Genomic DNA, 23,486 nt, shown 5'->3' with positions numbered 1-23,486 from the left:
ATAAATGTTCTCAGCGTGTTGGGCAAACATTTAACCCAACCACTGGGTTAAAACAACCCAGTCGCTGGGTTTGTCTATTTATAACCCAACTTGGGTTGTTTTTAACCCAACATTTTTAGAGTGTAAAATATAAAAATGTTAAACATAATCCTTGTACTTCCAGTAGTCGTCCCTCTGTGTTGACGTTGAAGTTCACTGTTCTTTACAGGGAAGGAAATTGGTAGCAAAGGGAAGTGCCCTGGATTTAAAGTTTCTGGTGTTCATCCAAGGTTATTTAACATATGACCATTTTTGCTTCATCCTGAAAGGCTTAAATCCTAATCATTACCAGAATCAACTCTAGCCTTGGCTCTGCCCTTCTCCTGCTTCAAGGTGGTCTTTCTCATTGTATTTACAACACTTCACAGTTTAAGCTGCGAGCGGATCAATCAATCACTGGATATGTCTGACGCATACAAAACATAGCATTTTCTAGAGGCCACATCTGTGTCTTACATCCTTATGAAGCACAGCATGTCCAGTATCAAGACCTGCTTTCAAGGCCTTCTGAAGAACCATTGATCATCTATGTGAAAAATCGTTTTTCAATTCTTGCCTAAAGTGGAACAAATTCTCTGGCGCTGGTATAGAGCACAGTAAGTACCAAAGTCCGAATACCAGGTTGACTCGATGGGTGAAAAGTGCAACTCAAGAGTAGGAGGCCTGGGCAGAACTTATAATTGTGTCCTGAGGTGGGATTTGGCATGTCAGGCAAAGAGGAAAGTGGGGCATTCAGGTTTAGACATATTCATTCTACTCAGCAATCCTTGGCAGAACAATAACATGGTCTTCATCCAGCAACACACCTTCTGATAAATGAGGCTTAGAATGAACATACATTCACCTTGAGAAATCCCATGTGATGTCCATTATACCCAGGATAGAGATGTGAGACACATATTGACTTAATATTCATCTCAAAGTGTTTCATTCTTTCAAAATTACACAAATACATCACTGTCTAGAATCTAAAAAAGGAAGAAAGCATAAAATGGAGGGTATTTCAGATCATGTTGCAGGTTATTTCAGATTATTCGTTATTTAAAGGTCAAATTGGATACTTTATCTAGACCTCATGCTCAATACAGGCAATATGTCACAATTATCGCATGTCACAGTGAATGAAATCAAATGTAGACAGTGAGAGCTGACTAAAACGCTCCATCTTGGTCTCATCTGACCACAAAAATCTGGTCCCATGACACAAATGGCAAACTTTAGAGGTGACATCACTTGTTCATTTTAGTAATGGCTTCTAGTGTGTTTCCCTCCCTCATGATCTGGCTGACTAGTCCATCTTTATCGGCTTTCTGCTACTGAACTCTGAAGCTAAATCAAAGTGATCGTTGGCTTCTCCCGTGGTTTTGTCTTAAATGTGCAGTAAGCGATTTCTGGTAAACGCTGTTGATATTTGAAATCACCAAAACAAACACACCCCTACCCAAAAGGATCACACCTCTACTTTGATGCCTCCGCCCCCACAATTTGTGCTACTATGATAATTCAGGTTGAATGTCTAAATGTTATTTAGCTCCTCTACTCCTTCAAATGGCAATGTCATCCCTTCCACCCCCCCCCCCCCCCAAAAAAACAAGGTTTCATGAACAGCTCCCTACATAACACGATAATAGAGTATCCCAGGGATGACGTGTTTTTGTTGGCCAACCCGGAAGTTAGCGGCGCACGGGTTCCCTCGATTGAAAGCCTATGCATTTTTCCCATAGACTTTTGGAAAATCGCAGAAAATAAGCTCTGTGTTTAACAAAGGGTTATGACACTTACATGTTTTGTCTATCAAGATAATTTTTACAAGTTAACACAACATTTATAGATTTTGAAGCCTACATAAAGTCGTTAGATATAAAAGGCTAACAGTAGGCTATAAACGGACTACAGAATACCATGGTCGCGGATCAGCGTCGTCACCACCAAGCTTCCTCAAACTGTATTTAAAAAACAACTTGATTTAAAAACATGCTCGCTGATTATGATCTGCGCTGTTATTAATACTTATCCACTTTTTCATGAGAAATGCTGTCCAAATGTCCTGTTTGTCATGATGACATCTAAAGTCCCCGCCAAAGGAAGTAGTCCCTTTTAGCAATTTGTTAGCATCCGCCAATTTTAAGACACAGTAAAAGTTTAAAAAATCATAAGTGGGTTACATCTGGTGTGTTTTGTGTCATAGATCAAAACGTGAAAGTATTTAGAGGCTTTGTTAACCACAGACCTTATTTCAGGCGATTTAGCAAAAACCAATTCAAAAAACCCATTGACTTTACGGCGTTGGAACCGGAAGTCCTAAAATGCTAACTCGCTTCCGGGTTTTTCCTACAAAAATGCATCATCCCTGAGGCACTCTATTCAAATAACTAATGTATTACAAATGTGATGAGTTTAAAGGGATAATTCCCCTAAAATGAAAATACTGGCATTAATTACTCACTTTCATGTCTTTCCAAACCAGTAAGACTTTCGTTCATCTTTGGAACACAAATAAAGATCTTTTTGATTAAATCTGAGAGCTTTCTGTCCCTCCATAGACAGCTATACAACTGACACTTTCATGCTTCAAAAAGTTCATAAAGAGATCGTAAAACTAATCCATATGAATTGAGTGGTTTAGTCCAAATTTTCTGAAGAGACACGATCGCTTTATATGATGAACAGATTGAATTTAGGCTTTCATTAGGCTTTGTTTTCTAATGTGGCTTCCATTCCCCAATAATAGGACCAACAGCATCAACTGGAACATCCAAACACTTGGGTAATTCTCTAAATTTATGCATTTGATTTTCTTTTATCTCTGGAATGGTCTTTAATCTTTAACAGTCGTCCCTCAGATTTATTTGTGGTGGTTATTTTAATTCACAGGTAAATTTTAAGGCAACTGTGTTAGAGGTTTCACTGTACAATCAAAGCCTCTACATAAGAGGAACTGAATATCTTTAGAAAATATGAATGCATTTTTTATTCCATTATTTTCAACCTAAAATGTGGTCTTTTTTTGTGGTTCAGTCTTTCAAATTCAATTAAAATTAATTTACATTTCAAATATTCATGTGCAGTCAGTTGTCATTATCGCAAAATAAACCTTGGCAGGGTGATCAAGACCCCAGCGTGAGGCGGGAGGATCTTGTATCACCCAGAAGGGGTTTAATTTGTGATAATGACTGGCTGAATGTACATTATCCCGCTTATTACACAGCTACTTCCCAAGTAAATGAGCATTAAGTATTGTTTCTCTTTTTGGGTCTTTTAGCCTTTATTGAAGAAGACAGCAGAGGCAGACGGGAATGTGTGTATATTATATATCCCAAATGTTTTGTATAAGCTCGTATTATAATTTCCTTACCTGTCTCAACTTTGGAGTGATCAGTTCGCTCTGTCACCTTCTCTTGACTGATGAGGTAATCAACAATTCTCACCCCGATTGGTGGCTCTGCATGATTCCATTCTATGATGATCAATGAACTGCTGGGCTCATATGAGTGGGATAACTTGAGCCTGACAAGAGTACAAAATGAACAACAACATTTATGGCTTATAGTTTGACCAAGATCTGAAATTTTATTTTGAAACCACATTTTAACCATTTATACTGAGGATCGTGGTAACACTTCATAATAAATGTACTGTAATAAATCATTTGCAAACTAGTTAATTCAAAGTTAATAAACTGAAGTCTCTACATTGTTAATATATTAATAGGCCATATACAAATAGTGATTTATTCATTCATTGAACAATAAATTATTATTGTTTAATAATGACATTTTCCCATTTTCTGTGACCTAATCTTAAGTGAGAACTATTTCTTCTAATAACAATTAACAATTCCTTTACTACGAGCTAATTAAAAAATAACAGTTGTGTTAATTACAGTGACAATTAATGAAAAACTCACTATTTCTATATAGCCTATTAATATATTAACAATGTAGAGACTTATTAACCATGAATCAACTATAAACAAATAGATTGTTAATGATTTGTAAGTACTTTATTACTGTATAATTATTATAAAGTATTACCAGGATATTCAAACTGTATATTCCTTGAACTCACATCGGTTGAGGCAGAGGAGCACATGTCGGGAGTCCATCTGTGCCAAAGGCACTGGAATCACATCGACACCAGTCATCAATAACATCACCTTTAGCAGAGCACCACAGTACACTCATCATGGCCTCCTGCAGAGCCTACATGATAAGGCAAAGATGCAGAACATGTTAAAATTTGATCATCATCACTATTTTTACACTCAGTGTGCTTTACAGAATGAGAAGGGAAATGCCCTCTATCACCACTAGAGTGCAGCATCTGATGATGCATCAACTTATAAATAATTCTTTACCTTATTTCTTCCTTTTCAAGTATATATAAATACACTGTAGTGTAGTCTTTAATCAATCTACATTAACTCTCAAACAACATTCCCTTTCCCTTCTAATGTATCAGTGTAAACACTATTAATGTAAACCCTGTCATTTTTTTGTCTCTTTTATTGAAAATCTTGCTGTTTTTAATTACAGTATTAAGTACAGAATTGTGTCCCATCATACTGGTGCAATAGGACCCACACTGTCTGCTTCACTAACACGTTGTCCATTTGCTTAGCTTCAGTGTGTAACCAGGTAAGAGTTGCAGGGTGAGAGTACAGCATTATAACTCACAGATACCTGATAGGTCTCGTTGCTGTTGACCAGTTCGTAGATCGGCGTAGCTTTAGTGATGTTGAGCAGCACAGGTTCTGCAGGACGTGCAGGCCCAGGGCTCATGTGGCAGAGGTGACAGGACAGAGGGCACTGGCCCTGGCTGCTGCAGTCCATGCGCACCCCTGCCGCCATGCGCTTGGCACCCGAGTCCAGCAGGCTGGCAATGTATGCTGGGTAAGTAAGCGTGCGTGGTTCTTTGTCCCGCTCCTCCGACTCGTCTGATGGAGAGTTTCCTGAAAAAGAGAATTCCACATGATTTAGATTAAGAATCATTCATTCTTCACTGTAAACCCGAACAGTATTACTAACTTATAAAGATTGAGTACACTGCAATTAAAGTCTGTTAAATCACTGATGCAACTTAAAACAATTACATTTTCTGAACGAAGAGTTTAGTTTTATTTTTGTGTAGCTCAACATTTTTGTGTAAACCCTTATACTTAAATCATTATTTTTACTGAGCGACGTAAAGTGACGACATGCATGTCACATGGTTTCTCTAACCAACATTATCAGAAGAATCCATTCAACATTAAATTGAGTTGCAGCAGATTTCAAGTTCCCAGCATGCTTTGCGTCACAAAGACTATTGCTGCGTAAATAGAATAAATGTTGAAATTGAGGGTTATTTTGTGTGTTTTTGCTCAAGATTAATAAAGGGGAAGATGTGTTATTGTTTAATGTTCTGTTATTTTGGTATTTAAAGGTGTTTCTGTGATGTTGAAGTTTTGTTTGGGTTACCATCGTGGTGAAGAGTAGTGCCTGTGGTTACGTCGAAAATAGGCTGTCAAAATTCAAGACTACATATACTGCATGTTGATTAACTAGCGTATGCTAGTCTGCCTTTGCTAACTAACACTTAACTGTAAAGATTATCTGTTAATTTATTCAATATTTCAATTAAATTGTAAATTAGCATATTTGTGTAGTACAAAATAAACTTTTTAAGTTCTACTAAATACATTTTTGAGTTGTTTACTTAAATGTATTGAGTATTGTGAACTGCATTAAAATATATGAAAAATGAGAAACATTACGTATGATAAACAATAGTTTTAAGTACAGTGGACTTAATCTACAAACATTTTTCAGCAAACAAACATTTTTCAGTTTGACTTAACTGTTATTTATAATTATTGTTTACTTAAAAAAATTGAGTTGCTTTATTTTTTTGAGGTAATCAGTGTCTACAAAAATTTTCAAAATATGAAAATACTATTACAAATGTATTTAAATAGATCAAATCTAAATAATTAAATAATTTAAAAAAAATGAAAATGTGAAATAAGCAGAATAATTATAATTATTAATAGCACTATTTCAAACACTGAATCATCATTTGAGCATGAAAGGAAACTGTACATTTATCCTGTAAAGACTTGCTTCTATTTTAAGCCCGTCCCAAATTAACATATAATATTACAATACTATTAAACATTTATTTAAACTATCAAATTAAATAATTAATTAAACATCTTTGTTATGAAACTTTAGAGGATGCAGGCTGATAGGTCATTTACATGCAATCTGCAAGCAATCACATCATTTCCACATGACACAAGCTGATTGGCCTCTGCTGATCCTGCAGCCAATGAAATTACTTGCTCAACATTTAAATAGTCTGGTTCATTGTTTGCTGTAAGCAAGTCCTGCAGAATTCATCTGAAATCCTCTACCTCCACCAGCTTCACCTGCCTAGATCTGCAATTGGATTTATGTATGTCTATTTATGCAGCAGCATTATATCTCACATACTCACAGCAGCATGTCTATATATCTATTAGCAGTAAGTAGCAAGTCCATACTTGCTCTGCAGCAGCAGCAGCAGCAGCAGCAGCAGCATAGCAGATCTAGTCCACCAAGACCAAATACATTAAAGGGATAGTTCACCCAAAAATGAAAATTTGATGTTTATCTGCTTACCCCCAGAGCATTCAAGATGTAGGTGTCTTTGTTTCTTCAGCAGAACACAAATGATGATTTTTAACTCCAACCGTTGCCGTCTGTCAGTCAAATAATGCTAGTGAATGGGAACTTCTACTATAAGAGTAAATAAAACTTGCTTAGACAAGTCCAAATTAAACCCTGCGGCTCGTGACGACACATTGATGTCCTAAGACACGAAACGATCGGTTTGTGCGAGAAACCGAACAGTATTTATATCATTTTTTACCTCTAATACACCACTATGTCCAACTGCGTTCATCACTCGATTCGTTTGGTCTGATCGCGCTCTGACAGCGGCAGTGATGTCTCGCGCATATACTTCAATGAGAGCGAGACATCACTGCCGTTGTCAGAGCGCGATCAGACCTTACTAACGAGTGCTGCACGCGATTGGACATAGTGGTGTTTTAGAGGTAAAAAATGATATAAATACTGTTTGGTTTCGTGTCTTAGGACATCAATGTGTCGTCACGAGCCGCAGGGTTTAATTTGGACTTGTCTAAGCAAGTTTTATTTACTCTTATAGTAGAAGTTCCCATCCACTAGCATTATTTGACTGACAGACGGCAACGGTTGGAGTTAAAAATCATCATTTGTGTTCTGCTGAAGAAACAAAGACACCTACACCTCGGATGCACTGGGGGTAAGCAGATAAACATCAAATTTTCATTTTTGGGTGAACTATCCCTTTAACATTGCAATACTAAATAGCATGATTAAATCATTCTGAGAATAGTCATGATTGAAATAATTTAATTGAAATACATGAATATGTAAAATATGCTTATATTTGCATCAATATTTACTCCATAAGCCCTATATTTCAAACAATGAATCACCATTTGAGCATAAAATTAAACCGTACATTTATTCTGTAAAGCTTTCCTTCTATTTTAAGCCCATCCCAAAAGTATATAAACTCATAGTTGCTTACTCTGCAGACCTCCACACATACAGGAAGCAATCTGCAAGCTCAACTGCCAATTAGGGAATACCCTTTCACTGCAGCACACTTTAATAAAAGACACACACACTCAAGATTTTAAAAGACGCACACACAAAACAAACCACACAGAGTCAACAGTGTGAGAAGAAAATGCACTGTGAGAACCCATTATTCCTTTAGCCTTTTGCAATATCAGATAGGCCACGTTTAGCCTACCATTTTGCATTTGGGACATATGAGAAAATGAAAATGCAGCCTCCCGTAGTGCTTAATAATAATAATAATAAAAAAAATGCAAACATGTCAATCAGTCCACCCAAACATGTTTTGCTTTCATTTTATCAAGCATCCACCCACAAATTGTACTTATTTTGTAGAATCTGAGCAGTTGTTCTTTTGTTATTCTATATCTAAGCATGTCTGGTCTGTAGGAGTGTGCAAAAGGTCATGCAGTTGACCTTTTGCGAGGTAATGGGAGCAAACCGGCCCTCAAGCCCTCCTACCCACTCTCAAACTCTTTATAAAATATGATGCTTTCTTAATTACTCCTATACAGTAAATCTAAATCATCTAAATTGTATCTGCCATTGTATTTCTTTGATAAAAAGCACCGTAGCTGTGCCAAGAAAACACAAAGCTCTCGAAAAAAGGTTCCTTAAAGTTAATGGATTAAAAGTCCTGGAAATTGCACATTTTGGATGCCAATCAGAAAGCTCGAGCTCCTCGGAAAATACTAATGTGTTAAAAGTGTTTCATCAAATTCGATGCCAGCTGTAGATTAAGAAGGCATTACCAATATTACGCTTAGCCGGTGCTTTAATTAGACAGAGTGAGAGAATGAAAACGCAAGAAGCGGGGAAGAAGAAATAGAGAAGGCTGGAAAAGGAGAGCGAGAGAAACAGTGGGAGAGCAGCACACTCTACAGTGTGCCAATTTGCTTTGACATATTTTTTCTACAGCTCTGGGTTTTGACAGTTATGAAACCGGCATGATGCATTGCAGGCCAAATTAAAATAGGAGAGTGAAGGAAAACATCTCATTAGATAACTTTCATTTTAGGCAGGTGATTTGCATGAAAAAGCACAGAAAATCTTGTCATCTGTAGTGCCTCTTTAAGCTCAGAGCTCTTCAGAAAAAGCCTTTGATATTCTCAGTGGTTTGAAGGATTGCCATTTATGACTGCATGCAAATTGTCAGCTGTGACAAAGATGCGGAATTCAGAAATTCCTCTGTACCGTACACGGTATTCTTATCACCAGCGAGTAGACAAATTCCCTAAAACGAGACCTGCACCTACCAGACTAAACACTAGATGGTGCAAGAACTCTGTGGGAGGGAATGCTAACCCAGAAGGGAGGGGGTGACCTAACAAATTGCATTATCATGTCTGCACGGATCTGAAAATGCAAGCTACACGATAAAGTACAGAGATAATGAACATTGCCTCCGCTTTTCTCATGTTTTTGACAAGTATGGAAAAGGATGAAAAAGTCATGAATTGCTCTGCGTGTATCCAAATTCCAAGGACTCGCCGGAGCTATCAGTCAATAATCAGGATGTTTAAGCGCCACGGTCAAGCAATTTAAATGTCTTGCAATGTGTTGTCTGGGTTCAGGATGTATTTGAACACTTTAGAAAATCCTTGACAAGCTAATCTTGCAGGAAAGATGTTGTATGATGATTATCACGCGGTTCTTATTCAAGCACCTGCTCTGTTCAGTAGATTGCGTTGTTAGTTTATGTCGGCACTGATGTCGAATCAAGTAGAGCTGAATGCTAGTCCATACATGTAAATACTCTTCCAGCCAGTCCCTTTCCATCTCACTTCTCTCGCCTCTCCCGACCAGGCTTTCAATCTTCCTTGTGTTCGTTTTATTCCACCGGTTTAAGCATGCGGCTAGCTGCTGGTATTAACTGACATGCCCCTCTGTCTCTTAATAAAAGCTGCCGGTGGGGTACAGATGAGAGTGACTGGGTTTATTTACTTGTGATTGGGCCTGCCCTCAGACACAAAGAGCAGTGACATCTTGTTTGTGAGGTGTGAGGGCTAAACTAATTCATCTGTTGGCACGGTGGAGCTGGTAACGCTCCCCGAGACCTCGCTGTGCTATTTGACATGAACTGCTAGGCTGAGGGGCTTGAGTCTGAAGCAATTTGCAACAGATTCTGACCTGCCTTACATAGAATCGGCCGAGGGCTTTATTTTTATTCTCAAACAAGAATTATGAGGCTTATATTAAAGCCATATTGCACAGTAATTGTCACAATACAGGGCACAGTTTTGAGTCGGATGGAGAGACTGACAGGCAACAATTTAGGATGTTTTGGACAGAGAAAACCAGGTGAAAATGACTCGCATCAAAGCAGGCGATGATCGTACATTGTTAATAGGAACTACCACAATGCCCTATATATAGCTGCTTCTTTCTCCAAGGTTTTTATATATATATATATATATATATATATATATATATAAAAACCTTGGAGAAAGAACCAGGATAATCCAACCTCCTGTCCCAGAATCAACACAACCACCGATTTAAATAATAACTTTTAATTTGAAAAGATGATGAATAATAAGATATCACACAATATCAAAAAGGATAATAATGAAAATAGGGAACAATAGCTTCAGGGAAGAGCTAGGCCAAAATAACAAACATAACTTAAATAACTAACCCATAAATTTATTTAAATTATCTGGAAAAGATAATCAGAAAAATAAATTACACAAGTCTTCCTTTTAAATTTGACAATTTTAGTCAGTACATCAGTTTAGCTGGCATCTAATTTTAGTTGACAATATAATTTGTTGCCAAATATATTGAATTGTATTAGATTTTGATATGCATTAAAATTTAACAACATGCGAAAATTGTCCTTGACGCGACCAATAATATTCTTTTCCAGATTTTGCATTTTCAAAAACAAAAGTGCACTGTTAATATCTTGCATTTTTTTCTAATGACATTTTAGTCAACAGTGTTCTACTTAAAGGGGACATATCATGAAAATCTGACTTTTTCCATGTTTAAGTGCTATAATCGGGTCCCCGGTGCACCTAACAATACAGAAAACATGAAAAAGGACAACCCGATAACTTTGTTTTGGCAAGCCGCTCAGATTTTACTCCCTTGTGACGTAGAAAGGGGATCTTATTTTAATATAACCATTCCTTAATCTGCATGTTTCCACCCACGACGCCACCATTTTGTTTTTGCAAGTGAAAACGGTGTACCAGTTCCAGGCAATGGCAAAAGTTAGAGCAAAGCATGCTAACTGTTCTGTCGTTTGCTGCACAGACGAGCACAGAACACTATTTAGAGTCTTTAGCTTGGATAGCCTGAGAGTTGACCCTGGCAAGCTCGATTGCTAAAAAAGGAGTGTTTCTGTCCAAGAGATATTTTGTAAAAAATTTTTAGACCATTCACAGCATTTGATAGCAATAATAAATGTTAGCCTGGTGTGTATGGCTCTGTTTGGCAAACAGGTAAGCTATGTATAGTGGGTGTCCATACAGTTTTTGCACAAAAGATTAGCATGACGGCACATGCTAGTCTATGAGTTGAATCAACTCCACAGCACCTACAGTACATAAATTTATCTACTAACCATTCAGAAATGTCCAGTTGCATTCTAAAAGTTGAAACTTCTTCCTGAGTCTCTCCATCAGTGTCGACTCTGGTTTGAACAATGTAAGGCTGAACACCGTTACTGACAATCCTCATTTTGGCTGTGTGAGATTCTCCAGCTTTGTTGTTGTTGTGGAACTGAAGCGCAAGCTGTTAAAGCTCCGCCCTCTTCTGGAAAGTGGCTGGGAGCAGCAGCTCATTTGCATTTAAAGGGACACACACAAAAACTGCGTATTTTTGTTCGCACCCAAACAGGGGAAAATTTGACAAGCTATAATAAATGATCCGTGGGCTATTTTGAGCTGAAACTTCACAGACACATTCTGGGGACACCAGAGACTTATATTACTGTGAAAAGAGACATAATAGGTCCCCTTTAAAATCTAAAATAATAATAATAATAACATTAAAAACGTGCATCCGTCTTCAAAAACACTGAAGTAATAATAATAATAAATCCTCCATTACTAAACATTTTTGCCAGTAAATTCATTAAAGAGATTAACACATCTAGTTGTAGCTGCAGGTTTAAGTGTGAGCAGTCCATTGCATCCCCTACAGCAACAGTGCCATAATCAAATATTTGCAGTCTGCTGCAAGTATCCCTTGGAGTTAGAGGACGATCTCAGCAACAGGGATTCTGTGCCAGCCAGGTGCGGTTTCCCAGGCCTTATCTGTCTGCGCACGGCAAGCAGCTGGCATGCCTTTCACGAGCGGATTACACGCTAACAGCGCTGTTTGCTCGTACTATCATTTCCGCTTTTCGGGAGACATGCTGACCTTCAAGCGCAGCTCAAAACTTTTACCCTTTTTAACTGATGGATGATTTAGAGGGTGTGTGAAAGACTTCTGAAAGACGGCGAGATGAAATGTAAAATGACAGATGCATTAATCTGAGATTAGAGTTATTAGCCTGAGGAGCATTAGATTCTATAGTGAACTGTACGTTGGGAACTCTGAGACAGAGACGGGCTCTGCCATTTTCTTATTTCATTTCTCTGTCCAAGGCGGAACTATTTTGAGTCTTAATACAAAAAAGAAGACGGAGTGCTGAAATATGCATTATACCTCTTATCCTCGCGGTGAGGGATGATTCGACCTATCTGTGGTAAAGAAAAGGTGCAAAAATATTTAGAATGTGGAAGAAAAACTAATTTCACAGAAAGATTGAATTTTGCCGTTCGGATAAAAAAACAGAGCTTTTCTCTAAGCGTTTGTTACAGACACAGTTTGCAAGACTGGTTGTTTCCAGAATTTTTGTTATACTTTTAAATATATTATAACTGTTAAATCTCTGTTTAAAGGAACACTTTCCTCTAAAATGAAAATTCTGTCATCATTTACTCACCCTCAAGTCAATAGGGTCCAAAAACATTAAAATAATAAAAAAAGTCACTTTATTTTACAGTCCTGTTCCTCATCTACATACTATGTACTTCTTACAGTAATTATTATAACCCACAACCTACACCTAAACATGTAGTTACCTTATACTCAGTACTTTCTTAGGTAATTACACTGTAAGTACATGTACTGTAAAATAAAGTGCAACCAAAAAGTCATACAGGTTTGGAACAAAATGATGGTGAGTAAACAATTACCAAATTTTCTTTTTTTTTTTTTTTTAGGTCAGCTATCTCTTTAATAAGAAGAGTTGAAAATGCAAATAAACAGAAACACAATGTGGAAACTACCAACTGGTTTGCAGACAGTGATTCACCTACTGATAAAGTTGGAGATATAAGTTGAAGAACGCCTACTAGCAACCTCCGGAAATGAACAGGTCTTTTAGTCAGCTAGACTGATGAATATCCCACATATTTTCCTCAATATGTGTAAAATTCCCCTGGTGCTTCTATCTAAAATGAAGCATGCACTAACACAGCACACACAGCGCAGCAGAGGCCAGCATTATTCAAGCGTGTCTGTGTTGCCGGTGCGAGGAGACGGGTTCCACAGTGACCGGTTGAAAGATTAATTAAGAGGAGAAGTCACTGGGGTCCGGTTTGTCCTGACCTCTAAAATGAGTAATCAGGGCCAGGAGATGACTGCTCCATCAGGTTTCTGTCTCAAGCCCTCATTCTGTCACACAAGCACATATACACACAGGTCACCCCGTGTTGACATGGCAACTGGCCTGCTCGTTTTTAATCTTTTCTCTCCATTGTATTGGCTACATTTAGCACTCTTGGCTTCATCTGTGTGAGGCTCAGAGACCCTCTAAAGTGAATGCTGTAGAGGAATAAAAACCTTCACTTCACTGAAAGCCTATACAATTAGAAAAAAATACATAAATAATAGAAACAACCTTAAGATTTGCAAAGAAAAGAGACCTTCTGCTAAACTTTTTCTTTCTGAAATACCGTATGACACTGATGACCTCATATATAACAGAGAAAGATCCTATGCAGGAAGTGTGCATATACTGTAATGCAACGGCAAAGTCTTTTCAAGGTGGAGTATGTCAGTAATAAAAGGGTCAGCATGTCTATTTACTATTTGCACATAATCCTAGTCATATTGTGAACAATTCATGCTATTCACAGCATTATACCATTCAGAGTAAGATTTTTTCTTAAAGAAATTGATGCTTTTTTTTTTAAAATTATTTTGCAAGTATGCATTAAATTGACAATAAAGACATTTACAATGCTTAAAAAGATTTATATTTTAAATAAATGCTGTTCTTTGTTCTTTCTATTCATCAAAGTTTTCACAAAACACTGTTAAGAAATGCTTCCTGAGCACTAAATAAGCATATTGGGATTTCTGATGGATCATGTGACACTGAATACTGCAGGAATAGCTTCTGAAAATTCAGCTTTGCCATCTCAGGAATAAATTACATTTTAAAATAGGGCTGGACAATTATGGCCTAAAATCAAAACCTCGATTAATTGAACATTTTACCTCGATTACGATTAATGAATGATTATTTTGTTTCTGTGTTGTTGTTTTTTTGTTGTTTTTTGCCCTCATAGTTTACTGACAAGGTTTGTACTGTAAATATGATTCACTATTAAAGGTGGGATATTTTTTCCTATTGAAAGAGCGATCTGACATCATAGCTCACTTTCAGCAGTTATTTTATCTATGTTCGTAACATTTCTTACAGATTTCTGCTCGTTGTAAATCAGATACAGATAAATTAGTACAGTACCAGTACAAGTGATTGCGTGTGTGAATTAGTCATGCCGTCTCTCTATTAATTGTAAAGCTGTGGGTTGTAAATAGTTCCTTCAAAAGTAGAAAACTATATGCTATAATAAGTTTTGAGCTACTTTAGTGATAAATCACAGGACAGCGCTGACAACTAGTTTCTGCGTTCCTCTCAGTGCGCGCAATCTTCACGTTTTGCGCAGCTACTGTTTGTATGAGTGTTCGTGCCACAGTGCAGCTGCGCGAGCACGGTAACTCAATATAATAATACACATGAATGTCCAAACCATAAAACAAATACAACTGACAAAGTTTAGTGAAGACGCAAGGCTCATCGCTTGCGCGCCATCACTATGTGTTGAACCGGAGTTCACCTCCGTGTTTTGCTTTTATGCCACTGACTGGACAGGGCGGAGTCACGTGGCTACACGCGGTAGTATGTTTTTAAGGGGGAAGTATTAACAGGATTAAAAAAACGAAATAACCGACATGGGAAAATTACGTCGTTAGAGGTTCTGAATTTCGGTTTCGATTACTTTTCGATTAATCGTCCAGCCCTATTTTAAAACATATTAAAATATACAAAACAGTTATGATCAATAAAATGCAGCCTTGGTAAACATAAGCACTTCTTTCAAAAACATTGAAAAAAAAAAAATCAAAAACTTTTTATTTTTTTTTTTTTTTAACCAAACCCAAACTTAAAATCTTTAATCTAATTAATTATACAACGTGGCGAATAATTAATCGCACATCAAATTTTTACCCCTAAAAGATAAAGTTATTATTATGTTAAATGAGAAAAGCATCAAATAGACATTACAATAAGTAGCTTTAGAAATAAATGTTATATTTGATTATTTGATTGGTCAAATAATTAGCCAATTTCATTCGTCATTACTGCAAATAGGTAATTCTGATACATGCAATGACTATCCATTGTGATATGTAGGTATTTTTTATCTTTATGTACACAATAATCTTTTACAGTATGCTGTGTTTCCCTGTGTGTGCAACAAGCAGAGTGTATGCTCCCACCTATAGGCGCATATTACTAACGGGCCCTATATAACAAAATAAATAAATAAATAAAATACTGTGCCATTGACTTTAGATCAGGTTTCTGTTGGTCAACGGTGCAGTTGTTTTCAGTTACCTCAAAATAGCAACACGCCAACAATGTGCCTCGTTTTCATACCAGCATGCCCATGGGCGAACAGATGGATGCGAGTACATTTCCTATTTAAATAATGTGGGCGCTGGACATGAAAATGATAACTGCGTCAGGCTGAAAATAGCAAAAAAACACTTGTGTGGTGCCGCATTGTGCCGGGTGTATGATAGGGCCCTTTGAGTCATTAGATTTGTTCAAACAGCTGATTCATTCAGGAATGAAGAAAATGGCTCTTCGTGATAAAAACAGCACTGATGTGATATTGTGTGATATTGCTTAACTATATCATATGATATATATATATGAAACAAAAACTCATAAAGGGGCATTTTTTTTCCCAATACCTTGAACTTTAGGGTCATTCTAACTGCATTTTATAGTCTACAGCACACAATGAGTTGCTGCCCTAGATCATGTTCGTCACCGTTAACTGTATGAAATGTAAGATGACCTAGGTCTTGGGCGGGGCGGGGCGGGTGCATTAAATGTGTTAAAAATTTTAACACATTATTTTTTCCCCCATAACTAATTAATCAAATTAATGCATTAAATTGACAGTATATATGTAGCTCTGAAATGTATCACATAACAGAAGTAAAATGAGCTTCAAATGGCCAAAAATAACACTTTAATTGCTATCCAGAAAGTGCTTTGTTAAGCTGTGAAGGAGAACACAACAGCAACGACAGATTAATGTGTATCAGCAGAAGTGAGGGCATGCTAAATGAAGTGGCACAGTTACTGTGAAGCTGGAATGATACATCCATCATGGACTGCACCAATGAAGCCTGCATATGGTTTGGGTTCTACACCAGTGGTCTTTGAGTGGAAGAACAAGACAAATGGGTTGTATTATCAGGTTTTAATTGTCATTACTGCACAAAGATTAACCTAGCTGTCAGATGTCCAGCCAGGTATAATTAAGAAATTAGTCACATACAATATAAACAATGCGTATCAAATCCTATAATATTATTGCGCGTGCTACTCAAGCTATGAAGTGTGATTTGACTAATGGGAACATGACAGTCATCATATGCAGATTTTAACACAGAAATCATTTCTGTGAGTATATTGATTGGATCGAAGCAACAAAGCCAAGGTCATGCGTTCAATTATCATGGTTTACAATTAGCTACTGAAAAAAATAGGGCTTTTCACACTGCACATACTGCTGGGTTAAGCAAAGTTTCACACTTGTACTTTTGTGGCGCTAACCAAGAATTGCGGTGCTAAAGGTATACAGTGTGAAATAATGCAGTGCTAGAATGTACAGCAACTTGTTTAGCAACAGAAAACCAATCACAAAATGCCTTGGTGTTTACCTTATTAAATATTCATGAGCTTTGTACAGCAGAAATACAAGGGCTGTGTTTTAGCGTGTGAGAAATATGAATGAAAATAACAGTGTTGACCTTTACAAAACTACAGTGTCAAATCAGGGTAATGTATGAACAGTGTGAAACATGAAATGGGTTTAAAATGGTGAAAAGCCCAAATAAAATGTACCCACTGTAAGTCAGTTTGGATAACTTCGGCATTTAAACTTTGGTGCTTTCAGTATATTTTTTTACATAGTAGCATACAGTGTGCAAATAAGATAATAATTTGAACATATTTTAGAATCATAATTGAGATGTTTCAAACTCTCCCTAAACAACCACCCATTTGCGCTGCGAATGAATGATGCTGGTGTACTTTCATTATTCACCACGCACACCCACCATAAATCAGTCTCTCTGCAGCATCTGTAAGTACGTACAACTAATCAAGCTGAATAATATCACCGTCATGCTACATTTTCATTTGCTTTGTATCTGTTAGGGATGTTATATTTCACTTTTTTTATTTCAGGGCTATAGTAGCCTAAGCATGTTTTTTTTTTTTTTTTTTTTTTTTTTTTTTTTACTAAAGTACATAGTTGTTTAGATTCAGGTCTACCTATATGGGAAAAAGCATTTTATATAAACTCTTAATGAGAGAGTGATAGCATGTCAAGTCAAGGATCATTTCTCCATCTAGTCATTCCTCCATCTGACAGGTTCAGCTATGTTAAACAGCAAGATTTCAGGCTAGAATTTAAATGCAGCCAAATGCAACTTTTTAAAAATAACTAATAATAATTAATAATATATAACAATATTTATAAAACGGTTAGTTCCTGTCCTTGATTCTGATTGGTCAATAGCTGTGTTTTATTCACGATATTCATGACCGCTTCACCCAACAGTTCTGTGTATCGCTACACAACACCCTTAGCAACCACTCTTAGCAATGTAAACTGTTTGTTCTCAATTGATATTGTTCATTGAAGCTTACTGTATTATGTAGAAGAGTATTGTGAGAAAGAGATTGAGTGAGCGAGTTTATTACCTGCATTCAGATTTAGCATTTTCCTTCAGGTCAGTCTTATGTTCATAACAAAAAATCTGTTTAAATGTCTGATGTATTATCTTGTCCTTTTAACAGTTAAGGGGTTTTCCCATGACTGACAGCGCTAGTCAAAGCATTTGTCAGTTGTGTCTTGTTCTGCGTTCACAACAATTCAGTCTTTACAATATAAAAGTCTTCGCTACTGACGGACACACTGATGAAGACAGTCTTTGCTGCCATCTAATGGCGTAATAATGTAACTTCTGTTGCGGTTCATGGTCAGGGACTATTTTTTTCTGGTGGAAGGAAGGCTTTTATTGAAAGTTTACTTCATAAAAGTTGCATTGATACATATTTTTGGCTTTAATATTTGTATTGTGTGGTAACTGTTTTATAAAAGCAATAAGGTACTCAAGGCTAGTGCTGTGTCGTGAATAAGTCGGTTAAATATAACAATTCAATTATATTTAAAAATAATAAGAAAATAATGGATTTTTATTTATTTATTTTATTTTAACATTTTTGTAGCTCAAACAGTAGCACATGAAACTAGCAATACCAAGGTCATGGGTTCGATTCCCAGGAAATGCATGAACTAAAAAATAAAATAAAAAAGTACACACTGAATGCACTGAAGTCTTTGAGTTTAACGTAAATGTAACAATTATGAGTTAAAAAAAAAACAAAAAAAAAACACACACACAAGGACAATCTGAAGTCAATAGCTGTCGTCAGAGGGCTCAGCATCTGTTTAGCAGTCTTGGTAAGAGTAGAATGGTGATTTTGCCATTTAATTTCTAGTCCTACGGGAGACAAACTGAAGAAAAAAACTCTGAAGCTTCCTGATGAGTCAGGCAACAGTGGCTGTTATGCTGCACAATTTTAAGAGCAAATCGATCAGCATGAAATAGCACCCTGAACAGCTCAAACAGACGTCTTACTTGAACCTAAAATACTTATTCTGGATTCCTCCTGCGGTCTCCCGCAGTGTGAGTTGGATCATGCCGGTTGCTGTCTGATTTCTATCATCAGTCTCTGCACTCATCTCCCACACATCAGATCACTGCCTATTGTGTGTCTGTCCTTCATGAGGATGCCATTACATTTTGATGTCTTGCATCATATTATATCCTTTAGCAAATACAAGCTTTCATGTACTATAGCTCTCAGAGAATGCATGAACTGAGGAAATACCTTGAATACAATGCAAGTCTCTTTGGATAAATGCAAAAATGTAAAAATACTTGACCAGTGGTGTCCTCCTTACTGACAAGCTCATAAAAGTCTTTATGCATAGATATGCGAGTAGCCATTATTATGGAGAATAGAATTGAGACTCTCAATAAAGTGTCCTAGCAGCAGTTAAGTTTCAAGATGTGTCATTACGTGGAGTTATAATGGAGGGTTCTGTTTAATGAGATATTTAATGTCTTCACTGACCTGCTGCATTCCTACTAAATTAAGTTTCAGTCTTTATCACACCTGCATGATAATAGTGAAAGAAATATGCAATTGCATGAGATTAAAAAAAAAAGAGTGAGGGAAAAATATATAACGTTTCAAAATACCACTACATATTTTACCATGTTTAGATCAAAGTACTGAAAGAAAAGCAACAGTTCTGAAAATTAAAAAAAACTGAAAAACTATAATAACAGGGTTGAAAAACTAAAGTAACAGAATTTGACTGAACTTGAGCAATTCTGCAAGGAAGAATAGGCAAATACTCCCCAATCTAGGTGTGCAAAGCTAGTACAGACATATCCAAAAAGATTAATGGATGTAATTAAAGCAAAAGGTGGCTCTATGAAGTATTAAATCAAAGGACTGATGACTTTTCCAATCCTATTATTGTAGTTTTTCATTTCATTACTTTGATGCTGTAAGGCACAATTTGTATATAAAGCTGGAAAGTTTTGGTTTGGAGCTGGTAAAAAATAAAAGCCCTCTGTATTTCTCCTGAACTAGAGTAGCTCTCAGCGTAACAGTTGAGCGTGATGTGTGCAGGTTTTCTCGAGCTGGTGTGCGGTGCTCTGTTGTGCCGTGTTGTTGTTGCAGTCAAAGTGCCCTGAGTTGATGTGAAAGGAATGTGTTGGTGGTCATGCAGAAAAGCAGCCCGGAGGGTTCAGTCACGGGTCGGTGCACCCCTGAATCATCCAGGTCTCTGGCCCTGCCCGATACCAGCCAGGTCTTGATGTCAGATAAAACACATTGGCTTTCTCTCGCCCCGTCCCCTATTTCCTGCAACAGTGGCAGTGACCCCATCTTCAAATGGAAATCCCTCTAAATTATGCATGCATGTGCTGAAACTCCCTTTAGTAACACAGTCCAACAGTCACAGACCAGAGTAATTTTTTTATGTAAATCTACAAATAAACAGAAACTCCAGATTTTAAAGCAACAAAACATTATGACTTTTTAAACTTTTATACAATATCTTTGCACACAATTCGCATAAAAAGACAAATTGTTGCACTGATCATATAATCTGTACCGAAAATTAAATTTAAACATACTAACTTAGAAAAATGCAAACATAAGAAGGATTTCTATTGTTGTTCTTAGACTTTTGGACACTGCATGTAAATGAAAGATAACTGGTTCCTGTTGTAGGACATCAAGTGCATCATTTGAAACTCTTATCGACATAAAAAAAGCAATTCTGTCATGACAACTCTCGGGAGATTGCTATGGTAATAGAGATTGGCATAATAATAGATATGGCAATGTTAATGTATTTGATCTTGGCGGAATAGATCTACTACGCTGCTGCTGCTGCAGAGCAAGTACAGAGACTTGCTACTGCCAATACATTCATAGACATTAGGGGTGTAACGATACGCTCAGGTCACGATACGATACGTATCTCGATACGGAGTTCACGATACGATACGTATCACGATATTTTGAACAAAATGAAACTGAAATTCAAACAAGATTTATTAAAAAAACATGAACAAATTTCAATAATTTTCCTTGTTGTACATACAAGATCACATTTCAATAAAATAAATAAATATAAAATTTTAATAAAAACCTGAACGGCCCCACAGAACTTCTTAAAGCAAAGCATCGCAAGCGTCTTTTGCTTTTCTGTGAGCACAGCTGGTGCTGTGCACTGCGGTGAAAGAAAGCCACGACTTTTCTCACGCGACCATGCAAGAGACTGACATGAGAAACGTTTAAACCTGCTTGCAAGATTCAATGTGTGCCCGAAACACTTACTGAACTAGAGAGCTGATTGAGACACACCATCTACGATAAATCGTTACACCCCTAATACTTATAGTAATTTAAAAATGTGGTAGCATTGGATCTGGACAGGAAGGATAACTCTGGGAGTTGGAAGGGGTGTGTCGCGATTCTGCCTTCTCACATCGCGATACAGGTTCGTGGACCTGCGTATCGCGATTTCGGTTTCATATCGCATATCGTTACAGCCCTAATAGACATTGTATTGAACATGTAAGAAATGCTGCTGCACGTGTAACATACATGAATTAACCCCGTAGCAGATCTATACAGGTGGAGCTGGGGAAGGTGGAGGGTTTCTGAAAGTGCGCTGCAGACTGCTAACAGCAAAACTACCAGTATTTGTTTGAATGTTGAGCTGCAGCTCATTGGCCACTGATGCAATAGCAACCAATCAGCTGTGCTATGTAGATAATGACATAATCACTACCAAATGAGTTAAAAACCTATCAGCCTGCGCCATCTAGAGTTTCATGCCAGAACTAGGTAATTACAATACAATGTTTGCTTTTTTGACTCTCCGATTCTAACAACAGCATCTCTAATCTTTCATTCCCTCTAACCACAAAGTGAAGACCACTTGGCTGATGATCCATAACACAACACACTTACATGTCTCTTTTCGTTCCTTTTAAATGACAGACAATAAACTCCCAGCACTCCCACTGCAATGATAAAGAAGTCGAGAGTGTTTACAGATTACCAAACCATTCAAGTGTTGTGATAAATCAGAGAGGAGTATTCGCCATGATGAGCCAGATAAGTGAGTATGTGTCCTCAAAAGTGGGGCAAAGGAATGAGGAATCACAGCATGGAGGATGGCTGGAGGATATATGAGCGGCACGAAGGGGGAGCTTGTTACTGAGGAGACTCACTAGTGTGTAAGTGTGCCAGTTTAGCAATCGTAACCCCCCTCCTCCGTTAAACACACAAGAACGCACTGGCACACACTGCCCTCAGCGTTTGCGAGCCGCTTTCCTCCACCCGCTCCTCCCATGAGATGTAATTAACAAAGAAATTACAGTGAAACACACTGCCGATGGGTCTCTCTGTCTCCAGCAAGGCTAAAATGTGACAGAGAAAATAAGCAACAGAGAAAACCAGGGACAGTGCCAAAGTGTGTGACATTTCCCCCCTAAAATGAAGCAACAATTAGATGCGCATTAATTGTATTGTAAATTAAAGTCTGCAGCGTGCACAGGTAGTCGTTCCCACCACAACACAAACCCTCTAAAGTCCTCATTAGTCTTTATTAAAATGCATTTCTAATTTAGCAAAACCCATTTCACTAATGCACTTCAATGACAAATATAATTTTGAATGATGACAGCATGGGATACTGGCACTGGCTTGTCTGTTTCAAACCTTGGACAAAATTAATATATGAAAACCAGTGTGACATACAGGGACACCATGCACCCCCCCCCCCCCCTTTTTTTTTTTTCCTTTTTTTTGAGGGGGCTGGCAGCCCTGGCCCCCTTTGTGCCCTAAGACAAGACATGACCAAATATGATACCATATAAACTTTTGTGTATAAAAATAGGCAAAATAAGATTAAGATACCAGTGAAAATTCACAATTCTCTATTCCAATTTCAATACTACAGGTAAAACTACTAGCCTAACTAATATAAATTTAAAACATTATTAAAAGACAAGTATACAGTCATTGATAAAATAAGAACAAATAATTCAATTAAAAGCAAAAACACAAATAAATACAATATAACAAAGGTACAAATGAAATAAACAGTGCTTTTCAGGTTTTTCAGGTAGGTCTGATAGTAGTTTTCAGGTACATACATTTTATAAAGTAAGCAAATGTAAAACAACACTACATGGTCTTCACTGTATAAATTAAACTTCCTTATTAATTAATCCTTATTAAAGTTACAAAAGTTATTCAGTCAAGAGCAGGGAGCGATTTTTTCTTTATCCTTTGTTGTTTGATTAAAAAGTTAGTTCACCCAAAAATGAAAATTCTGTCATTAATTACTCACCCGCATGTAGTTCCACACCCATTCATCTTCAAAACACAAATTAAGGTATTTTTGATAAAATCCGATGGCTCAGTGAGGCCTGCATTGACAGCAAGATAATTAACACTTTCAATGCCCAGAAAGCTACTAAAGACGTATTTAAAACAGTTCATGTGACTACAGTGGTTCAATGTTACGAAGCGAAGAGAATACTTTTTGCGCGCCAAAAAACAAACAAATAACGACTTTATTCAACAATATCTAGTGA

General features: G+C 37.1%; 1 protein-coding gene across 4 annotated transcripts in view; it reads right to left on the bottom strand.

Annotated features, from left to right (window-relative positions):
- Positions 1–23,486, bottom strand: part of astn1 (astrotactin 1) — a 279,541-nt gene that overhangs the window by 31,711 nt on the left and 224,344 nt on the right. For all 4 annotated transcript variants that reach the window (XM_048163182.1, XM_048163179.1, XM_048163180.1 and 1 more), the window contains 3 exons: positions 4,722–4,990; positions 4,108–4,241; positions 3,395–3,546 (listed from right to left, as the gene is read on the bottom strand). In XM_048163182.1, coding sequence (XP_048019139.1) covers positions 3,395–3,546; positions 4,108–4,241; positions 4,722–4,990 — 555 coding nt within the window. The remainder of the gene's footprint in view (positions 1–3,394; positions 3,547–4,107; positions 4,242–4,721; positions 4,991–23,486) is intronic.

Source organism: Megalobrama amblycephala, linkage group LG17 (assembly GCF_018812025.1).
Source record: "Megalobrama amblycephala isolate DHTTF-2021 linkage group LG17, ASM1881202v1, whole genome shotgun sequence".
In the NCBI taxonomy this organism is placed as follows: domain Eukaryota; kingdom Metazoa; phylum Chordata; class Actinopteri; order Cypriniformes; family Xenocyprididae; genus Megalobrama; species Megalobrama amblycephala.
The sequence above is the reverse complement of the archived record's forward strand: the minus strand, read 5'-3'. Positions and strand labels throughout refer to the sequence as shown.